Consider the following 11,387-nt stretch of genomic DNA (forward strand, 5'->3'; position numbering starts at 1 on the left):
AACAGCTACTGTACTGACCTCGTAAAATGCACCATAAAAAAGGCAATTAATAGACTTATAGTTTCAACTTTTAGTCATGATAACTAGTGCTCCATTTTCCAATGCAACATTTTTTCCCTTCTGATTTCTGACAGTTTGTAGGACTGCCAAAATCTCTGCAGATGTGATGATGTGTTTATGACGTGGTCGGTGTATGAATTGTCATACGGGCTTCGGTAGAAATTCAAACACTTGTGAATCACTAGGAAACAATGAATGTCGCTATATTTAGTATTCTGTTTATAGCAGACAAGGGCGAAGCTGATGGCCAAAGTCCTGTCCGAGTCTTTGTTGAATTTTTAATGACAGAGATGAACGAGGACAATACAGTTCAGGAGTGAGTCAGTTTTTGGTTTATTTAATTTTAATTACTACAGAATTCACAGTGAGTGACACACAATAGAAAATATTTACACCAGTGTCATGGAAATTTGTACATTTACCTTGGAAGATACCAAGGCTTTTCACAGCAGATGTTTAAACTCAAACACAAGTAAAACACAAATGACTGTTCTACTCCACGTAGAGCTAAACAAAGCATGCACAGACCAACAGTAAATATGTCATTAATAGAGTGCTGCAGGGATGACGTATTTTTGTAGGCTAACCCAGATGTTAGAATCGCACGGGTTTCCTTGGAAAAAAGCCAATAGGATTCTTCCATTGGGTTTTGGATTATTGCACAAAATAAGCTCTGCGGCAAAACACACGTTTATGATACTTAAGCCTTTTGTTTCGTAAAATAATCTTCACAAATTAACACCACTTTTATGATTTTTGAAGTGTGAATGCATTCGGCGGAAGTAAAAAGCTAATGTTATAGACATCTAACTAAGAACCCATTCAAAAAATCCTTTAACTTCCAGACGAGGGAACCGGAAGTGCTAAAATGCTAACTCATGTCTGGGTTCTAGGACTCATTCCTGCAGCACTCTATATGGACTCAAATGTATTTACAGGTTGTGTTGAATCAGGAATAAATACATGACCATTGAGAATTCTTTAAAGGCAAAATGTTGATCACTGCGGCGCCCCCCTTGTGCCTTCAGTTTTTACCAGTTCATTTCATCTCACCTGCAAAACAAAACATTGATAATCATAATTAAATATCAATAACAGCAACGAGGTGATCAGTGTCTTAAAATCTGAATACTGGAATTAATGCTGAAGCCGTTTATAGAATGAAATACTTTAAGAAGAGACAAATATGACATTGGAGGAGGAACATAGATGCACACAAGCATTGAGGAAGTGAGCTAAAGCTCTGGGTGCTGATTAGATATGTATTGCGATTTGATATTACGATTTATTGCAATTTTTGTTAACTTTTAACACTAGACCATAACTTACTAATGTTTTCCTGCAATCCAAAAATCTAAGAATAAAGACATTTCCCTCACTAATTAGTGTTATTTTCTTTTTAATTTATAAGGGACATGTAATGTTTTATACTTCTGGTGAATATAATCCAATCAATCTTATTTCCATACATGTATTTTGTATACAGTTCCCTTTGTTAACACCTTATTTTGAAAACCGGACGCAGTCACCCGTATATACTTCCTCTAACTTCGCCTAGTCCGTCGCTAGCTCCGTTCTCTTTATACATCCATGGTCAGCTCGATCGCGGCCGTTTGAATGTGATGGCTGGCTTGACTGCATGTCACGGCAATAGGATAACGTTTCCTGTCCATGACAGAGGTAGCATGCAGCTTTAGCCATGATGTCTAGCTGTGATTTTCCTGCACTGTGTGAAACCCAAAGTGTTTCCATACTTCACTGTATGTGTAGTGTTTACCACTTTGGATTTAAAATGTGGGGGTGCCGGTCGTATCTCCGCTGTTTTCTACTTTCTCATTTCAGCTCGCTGCGGTTTGTTTTGGTTGACAGATACGGAACGGATATGACGTCACGTTACTCTGACTACTACAATAAAAGCAATAACTTCCTTCTACCTCCGTATAGACTCAAATGAAACAATAATATCGATTCTGGCATTAATAAAATAATTTCAAATTCGTAAAACAAACAATTGCGACACATAGGAGAATTGATTTTTCGTCCCACCCCTTCTTAATATAAACAGTGTAATCCAGTAATCTGATTTATTCCAGTATGAAGTTTACCGTTGGAGTTTTGCTGATGACAGGTGCTCCGATAGAGGCCTGTTGGCTGGCAGCTTTAGGAACATTGGCCTGGAAAACAAATAAGATTATGTCCGTATTATTTAACATGACACACAGAGACCACATCTGTGCAGCTTTCTCTTACTGTGCACGCACATTAATAACTGTGGGGTTTGAAATGGGGCGTTTTGTGAACTTATGACTCCTTAAAAAATGTTTTTCCGTTATCTTGCCTGTCCATCCTTCCTGCTGCCCTCAATCCCTCTTTTCTGCTGAGTCTACACGCACCACCTTACCTCTGCACTGCTGTTCATATCAGTGGAGTAAATCTTATTTAAATAAATACACTCAGAAAGCCAAATACAAGCAGCTTAGATTGATGCTTTACATGAGTACAAAAATGATTATCTGTCCTGAACGAATGACGATTTGAAATCATTTGTGGGCGCTGCCTTCCCTAATTTCCTTTCATATGTCTGTACAGAGCTCAAGGCTGGTATTTATTTTACCTTGAAATTGGGCTGAGCATTGATCATTCGCTGGAGGGTCAGAAGCTCTCGGTCTCTCAGGGCCAAACTGTCTTCCTTCAGCTTCTTCTGGTCTCTCAACCGGTTCTGCTCAATCAGTAATTTCTCCACCTTAACAAAACATGCATGTGTTATTTTGAATGGAAAACAATGTTTAAAACAATGTTCCTTTTACACTCTCATGCTACTGTAAGTTCTTGTTTAAACAGATAAAACAGGAGTAGATTATCATACAATGGCAGTCTGAGTTTTATAAACATACTGAGGAAATCAGCTTGTTCCATGGATCCCCTCGGTTCCCATCTCCCTCCTACACACAAAGTTATTCTACCTGGTCATCATGGGTCTTCTGCTTGAGCTGTAGCTGCATGGCGGCCTCGGCGACCGTCTCACCACGAACGCGTTCACACTGCTGCCGGTCAGAAGTCAAATGTGAGTTTTGCACTTCCAGACGACTGGACTTGGCTTGGATCTCGGCCACCTGGAAGAAAAACAGCATTTTATTTATTTATTTATTTAGTAAATGTGATAGCCTCATCTGATGCAGTGTTTTTCTTTAAACTGTAATGGGAGAGTCACTGCTATACAATGGGCTGTGGTTGAAGAATGCATCATGCTCGACTGTACCAAATTTGTTTCCAGATGGTGCCTTTACATAATTGTACATGTTTTTGTTTACCATGAGTCTATTTCTATCCATCAATGTGTTTCTTGATGTACATTTTCCTCAACGTCACAGTGGAGAACATGAATGAAATCTACACTGAATGTCTCCCCGAGGGACACAGCACATAGGTTAATGTTGCTCTAGACCAGCCTTTGAGGGGCATGTGACGCTAATGAGTGCTAATTGTGTTTCACCCATAGAAATACAATGAGTAGAATGGATATTGAACTGTTTGCCTTGGCCAACACTGTGCATTGACCATAGAAATAGAATAAGTTTGCCCGCTGTAACAGTCACAGTTCTTGGCAACGGTACACATAACATGCCGCTGCTCTGACCATCCTGCTATGTTGATTTGAATGGGAATGTCCATTCTAGTCTCATTCTACTTCTATGGGCATAATACTATGAATTTTTCATGGCATACATGACATTTATACGACATAATACAATAATTTTTTTTGGCAGACTATACTATGACTTTTTCATGACATGACATTTTTACATATTATACTATGGCTTTTTTGATGACATACTATGATTTTATTATTAATTGTTATGACATACTATACTATGATTTTTATTACATACTATGACTTTTTTTTATGGCACATTAGACTTTTTCTGACTTTTTCTGACATACAGTACTATGACTTTTTATTGCATACAATACTATGACTTTGACATACTATAAGTACTATATTATGACTTTTATGGCATACTATTCTATAATTTTTTCATGACATAGTATACTGTGACTTTTTGACTTTTTTTGATTGACACTGTCGGAGGGGTATTAATTTAACTATATGTTTATTATTGAGGTTGTAGTTTCCAGTGGTGTTAAACTGGACTACATTGTACTGAGAAGTGTTTCTAATGTTTTACCCACCACTTTTGCTAATATTAAAATCAACTATAAATGCCTACATAACCAGACTCATAAGGTGCTCAGTGTTTTTCCCTGTTTTATATCATTATAAACTGAGTATATTTGGGTTTTGGACTGTTGGTCTGACAAGATGATGATAAAAGATGTCACCAAGCACTCTGGGTAAATGTGATTCTCAACAATTAATCAAGAAATCGAGAAAATAATTGGCTTATTAATTGACAATAAAAATAATCTTTAGAGTTGAAACAGTTCTTAATGATAAATTGGTCATACAGTCATGAATTTTCTGTTGCTGTTGTCGTCGAGTTTTATAGTAATTTAATTATATTGTGTTTTGTGCCGTTTTGTATATATTTTTTCTTGAGTTTTGTGTATTTGTATAAAGAAGAATCTAGGGATGGGCTATAAATGCTGTGGTGTGTAACGTTGGTACATGTTATATACTTCTCTATAAAAACAATTATATAATAGAATAAAATTGGTTTAGAATTTTGTGGGAAAATAATAATAAAAATGTCAAAAGTTTACAATTACCACCTGACTTCTGACAAAAGAGACAAAAGTTTAATTAGTTTATGGAGAGGTGATGTTTTTTTACCCCTCAGTGAATGTTGTATCTGAATAAAATATTGCTCTAAAGAGTAAAAAGCTACTTGCTGAGGGTTTGTTTTTGACCGTCCTGCGCTGTGCCCCTGCATCAGCAGAGACAAACGCTTTACCTCTGCTTTGACCCCGAGTTCATCACAGAGGACGTCTGTCTCTTTAGCTGTAGATTTATTATGAATGATGCAGTGGATACACTTCCTCCCTTGAGAAACTGGCTTCCCATTCAATTTGTTCTTTGGAATATTCCATCAGAGTTTAAAGGAAGGTTCGCAAGAAAGGAGTACACATTTAAGGTACTTTATTTGAGTAATTCAATTTTACTCTACTTTATTCTTCTACTCTACTACATTTGAGAGGGAATTATTGTATTTTTACTCCACTACATTTATTTGGCATCTTAAATTACGAGCTACTTTTCAGATTAAGATTTTACATAAAAAATCATAATGTGAATATCTGTATGTTTCTGTGTTGTGCTGGCTGTGAAAACAAATCTCCCTCTGGGCCAATACATCTAAATATCTCTTTCTAATACTTCTGTATTTTTACCTAAGTAGGATTTTAAATGCAGGACTTGTAGAGGATCTGAGTACGTCTTCCACCACTGCATATAAACGTATCTGTCAGTATATATTCTAGTTCCTATTAATATAAGAACTATGTAATTTTGTTGTTTCACATGAAATGAACACACTTAGAATCAAAAACTATGTTGCACACACCTTGTTTCCCACGTTGTCCAAGTACAGCTGGAACTTATTCTCCACGTCTCTGGACAGGTTGGTGCAGCTGTTTCTGATCTTCTCCATCTGCTCCTGCTGGCTGACGCAGGTGAGGTGAAAGGTCAGCTGGTTGGGAAACAGGTTGTTGATCTTGTTCAGGAAATCGCTGGTCACCATTTGTATCCCGTCCAAAGACTGAGCAAAGTCCTCTTTACACTTCCTGGTTTAAAAAATAAAATAAAAACCTTTAACGTGTTTAATCTTCATAGTTTCAGTTACACACAGGGAGCAGACGGAGAAGCAGGCAGTACCTGGTGTAGGTGGTGAGCTGCTCCTTCAGCATGGTGTTCTCCCTGCGCTGGGCGATAGCATCCTGGTGGTGTGTGTCTCGGTCTTTCAGGGCGTTGTCTCTGTCCTGGCTCAGGAACTGAACCATCTGAGTGAAGTTTGCCTCGATGAGGTTTATCATAGCTTTCTGTTGAGCGTTGAGGGTCTGCAAAGTCTTCATTTCACCTGAAGAGTTCAGTGGATCACAGGAAAACTTAAATATACAGTTATACTTCTAGTAACACTGACATGTTCTGTGTTTATTAATATTCTGGTACCATTTTCCAAGTCACCTTTTACTAAGTGTAACTGTTAATGTTTAGAAAATAATTTAGTAACGTGTTATAGATCAGTTATTAGCCATTAATAAGAAGAGTTTTTGGGTTGCCACGATGGGAAAAAAATCTGGTGAGTCACTAATAGTGAGTACACTGGTATAAATGTTAAAGAGATGAGTATGAGGGTAATAAACTATCAACTAAACCATCATTTAAATACCAGCCAGAGAGATTTTTCATAACCCAAAAGTTATTGTTGTAACTGATCTATAAAGCATTAGCAAATTATTTATTAACCATTAATTAAAATGTATAAACCCTGTATTAAGGGTACCTTATTAGAAAGTGGTACCAATATTATTTTTATTTCACTGTATCCAAAAACTATTTGCTTTACTTGCAACCATCTTGTCTTATCTTAACCACATAGACTTCAATTTTACTTTACATATGTACAGTATATTATTATTTTACTCATACATTTATCATTGCGAGAAATTTCTGACGCAGAGGATGTTCAGCAACAGAGTATTTTTTCACAATATTAAAGCACTAGACTAAATTTCCCAAAAAGTATACAGTATAGTATGGTATAGTATAGTATAGTATAGTATAGTATAGTATAGTATTATATAGTATAGTACTGGAGTGCATACCGCTGGTAGTGACCACAGGAGGGGACTGGATGGGAGGAGTGGGACGACGCGTCATCATGCTGAGTGTTACTGCACTCATTCTCTCACAGTTAGCCTAGAAATGGAAAAAATATATACATTTATTTACAGGATGATTAATTATTTGTGGGTTTTATTTTATTAACATGGTGACCAATAGTGGTGGAACGTAAGTCAGTATATTTACTCAATCACTGAATGTAATCACTGTACAAATCTGAGGTACTTTATTTTCACTTTGTACTCTATTACAATTATCTAACTGCTTTAGTTACTAGTTACTAGTTACCTTACAAATGAAGATTTTACATACAAAATTTATGAAGAGTTTATAAAGTGTGATGCTTTGTAACAGATTAGACTAGCCAACAGTTTATACAATTAGAGCTGAAACGATTAGTTGATTAATCGATTAGCCGAATGACAGAAAATCAATCGAGAAACTATTTTTAATTTTTCTCGAAATAATGCCAAACTTTTCACGTCTCCAGCGTCTCTTATCTAAGTGTTTGCTGCTTTTTTCCTTGTAATTATAATAATAAATTATGTTTTTTGTTTGTCTTATAGTTGGAAAAAACAAGCAGTGTGAAGGTAATTCTGATTTCCATTTCAAGTTTTACAAGCCAAACATTCAATCAATAGATTACTGAGAAAATAATTTATATTTTAATTTATAATAAAAACAATTATTACTTGCACCTGAACCAACTCTGACAGTAAAATCCTGCTTTTACATTAATGCATGAGTAATACTAATCTAAAAATATAACACTGTATAAAATAGTATAACCCTCACATTTTGCATTGAGTACTTTTACTTTTGATACTTTAAGTACATTTTCCTGATTATACTTAAATACTTACTTTTATTTTTACAGTGTGGTATTAGTACTTTAACTTAAGTAAAGGATCTGAATACTTCTTCCACCACTAATCACCAATAGGAAAATTAGAACAACTTACTTTACTAACTTACTTTTAACCTTCATTTGTTCTTGTTGTAGAGATTTTTTCAAAAAATTATAAATAAGTGTAAAAAATGACTTAACAGCTGCATGAAGACACCTGCTTCTCTTAGCATAACATCAAGCAAGTCATCTACTTACCAATTTATTTTTCAGTGTATGTTCTGTGTTGTTGGCATCAGTCTTCAGCTTCGCCAGCTCCGTCTCCAGAGCAGCTTTCTCAGCTGTGCGAGCTCCCAGCTGAGTTCCCAGCTCGCCTTTTTCCTTTCTCAGCTGGATGTTGTTCTCACTCAGCCTGTTGAAGCTCCGCTCCAGCTCCTTCAGAACAACAATCAGATCACTCAGCATCATCATCACAGCTCTGAACACATTATATACATACATATATAACATGTGTAAGAAATATAACAGGGGAATTTCATCAAAAGCTGTTGCAGAAATAATCCCATCTGATTCTTAAAGTAAAGTAAAATTCTTATTTTTTGTTTTTTATTGCTATAATCCTATGTATTTATATGGTTTTTATTGTAACTTGTACCTCCAACTGCCCCATGCCTTTAATATGTTTCCTTTGACTTGACTAATTATTGGTTGTCTGTTGTATGTATGGATGTATGGACTGGGAATGCTACAAATGAATTGCCCCCTTGGTGATAAATAAAGTTTTCTGAACTGAACTGTACTGAGAAACTATATCAGACACAAATTATTATTATTACTATACAGCCAAGTATTTTTATATGTTAAAGCATGTTTCAAGGGGGACCTTTAATATCTGACAAAATAAACAATTATTATACAAGAAGATATCACTGACCTCGACCCTCTTCTCCTCTGCAGACTTCTCTGGCTGTCCATAGACGAGGAAGAGCACCAGGCTGACGATGATCAGAGACTGGATCAGAGAGGAAAAGAAGAAGAGGATCCTCATGTAGTAGCCACAGCTCTTCCCTTTGGGCTTGTGCAGGGGCTCCCTGGCCTCCAGGCCAAACTTGGTCCGGGAGTAGCTGGAGCTGTACATGGCTGCTGGAGGTGAAATGGTGGCAGCTGGTTTTGGAAGATCTAAACAGGAATTATTTTCTACAAGGTCTCCGTTCAGATGTGGTCTTCTCTCCAGAGCAGGTGACCTCAAGCCTCAAGGTGAACACTGTGGAGCAGAAGTGGAAGAAAAACCAGCGGTGAGATGTTTGTTTCTCTGCCGTCTACAGCTCTGCCACACTGTCAGAAACATACAGGCAGAAATGGCACGTATGGATGGATGTAAACAATGACCCCTAGGTGTGTAAAGGGGCCATGTTTATAAATGCTGCTGGAGGCACACTTCCAGTCCATCCTGGCCCTCCCCTCTCCTCTCCTCCCTCATCGACCTCTGTCACACTTCCAGCTTCCAGCTGCACCACTGCCCAAATTCTCACTAATTTTCCTGTTGGTTGGGACAAAAGGAGATTAATGTGGCAGGAAGATGAAATATCACATGTTTTAAGACATGTAAAATACTCTTCTTCTATAATCTTAAAATTAAATCTACTCATTTAAAAATCCTGAATCTATGAATATGCAAGTATTTTTTCTTTCAGAAGTTTAACTAATGGACAAAAGGTGTCTTTTACTGTACTTAAAAGTCCATTCTCAGTGTATGTGCATTAGCGGTGGGTGGATCATTCCCCAGAATACCAATATTACTGATACAAAGTCAAAGAATCAGCGCTGCCTAGTTTGACCGTTTGGTCAGAGTTTGCGAGTGATTGACAGCTGCTCAGAGACGGCAGGCTCCAGCTCAGCTCTGATTGGTTGTTTTCCTCCGGTCTTTTAAATCTTGCAGATGCCATTAGGAGCACCGGAGAACACCGAGGCACATGATTTTTTTCAGATTACCTATCACATGCACTACTGTCAGGATATAGTGACCATTTTATAAAAATAACTTTTTTTAATCATATTTGCTCCAATTCTACCTACTGCAGCTTTAACATGCAAGTAGGATTTTAATGTTGAAGTTGATCAAGAAAGAGTTTATTTGAACTACTTTATAACAGGGCTGGGCGATATGTAAAAAATCAACATCACAATGTTTTTGACCAAATACCTCGATATCGATATTGAGACGATATTGTGGGATTGACTATTGGTGCTTTTACAAAATATTTTCAAAATGAGATTTTGGTAAAGGCAAATAATAGAACAGCTACAACAGTCAAGTTCAATAAATTATATCACTTTATTGTAATGCAGCCTTTAACCAGGAAAAGACAACACTTATGCCATATTACGATTTCCAAAATCCAAGACGATATCTAGTCCCACACCACAATATCAATATAATATTTATATACTGCCCAGCCCTTCTTTATACTAGCATACTTTTGGTCAAGGCTGGATTACCAGTCTGCAAAAACTTTTTAAAAAGAGGCAATAGGGGCCCCAAAACAATTTTTTTTGCCCTAGAGCCCCCTTATAGATTGATTCAGGGAATCAGGTATTTTAGCCTAGTTACTATAGGTGTCAGATTATTATAGTTGAGTAAAATGTACAATGTTACCCTGTGAAATGTAGTGGGGTAGAAGTCTAAAGTGAGTAATTTTCCACCACTGTCTGTACGTCACATAAAAGAAACCAGGAAATATCACCCATCAGTGCCACATTTAAATATAGCGACTACAGATTTTCTAGTCATATTCCCCTGGTGGTGGATGAACAATGTAAGCCAAGTGAGGAGTAAAAGCAGAAAATACAAAACAAAACAAAAAGAATTCCACCATATCCTGTCCCGAGCAAGCACGGAAAGGAGTCATGGCAGTGGAGGAGTGAAAGAATGAAAACAATAGGGACCTGTCATTCTTCAGGGATGAGGGAATAACAAATTCTCCCTGAAGCACAGACACACTGGATCCCCCCCGCGCCGTTATCTGCGCTGATGACGTGAGGAACAGCCGGCTCTTCTGGAGAAGTGTGTGAAAGGGGAAAGGTCCTCCGAGCCCGGGGTTTTCCTGCTCCCCATTGTCTGCCTGACAACCTGTCTCACCGGAAAATAAAGTAATTTATGAAGGCGTGTTAGAGTGACAGAAAATGAGTGACTATCAGGAGTCGGGAAAGAGATCAGATCAACTTCTGAACGAAAACAGGAAACCAAACGGTTGAAGACTGAGATAAAAACACCTCTTAAGATAACGGACCAGACACATTAGGGTGAAACAGGAAAATATATCTTTAGCATTGAAGTAATATGCATACCATAGGTGGATAACAGATAAGGTTTTCAACAGAAGCTGAGCTAGACAGAGAGACAGAGAGACAGAGAGACAGAGAGACAGAGAGACAGATAGACAGATAGACAGATAGACAGATAGACAGAGAGACAGAGAGACAGATAGACAGAGAGACAGAGAGACAGATAGACAGATAGACAGATAGACAGATAGACAGAGAGACAGAGACAGAGAGACAGAGAGACAGATACCCTCTACCCTCATGGACCACAGCAGCTTTCTGACAAGGCCTATGAATTCACATCTCTAGAGGGACTTTGCTGCCATCTCCTGACAAAAACGTAGAAAGCAAAAA

The 11,387-nt window shown here is 37.4% G+C and overlaps 1 protein-coding gene across 1 annotated transcript; it reads right to left on the reverse strand.

Moving 5' to 3' along the window:
• Positions 1-851: 851 nt before the first annotated feature.
• plvapb (plasmalemma vesicle associated protein b) lies at positions 852-9,101 on the reverse strand. Its single transcript, XM_074634793.1, has 9 exons — positions 8,644-9,101; positions 7,968-8,144; positions 6,844-6,937; positions 5,894-6,095; positions 5,583-5,802; positions 3,024-3,173; positions 2,675-2,803; positions 2,166-2,234; positions 852-1,113 (listed from the first exon to the last, which is right to left on the reverse strand). The coding sequence occupies exons 1-9, from the start codon at positions 8,845-8,847 to the stop codon at positions 1,105-1,107; spliced, it is 1,254 nt and encodes a 417-aa protein (XP_074490894.1). The 5' UTR covers positions 8,848-9,101; the 3' UTR covers positions 852-1,104.
• Between the last annotated feature and the right edge of the window lie 2,286 nt (positions 9,102-11,387).

This window comes from Sebastes fasciatus, chromosome 5 (assembly GCF_043250625.1).
Source record: "Sebastes fasciatus isolate fSebFas1 chromosome 5, fSebFas1.pri, whole genome shotgun sequence".
Lineage (NCBI taxonomy): Eukaryota > Metazoa > Chordata > Actinopteri > Perciformes > Sebastidae > Sebastes > Sebastes fasciatus.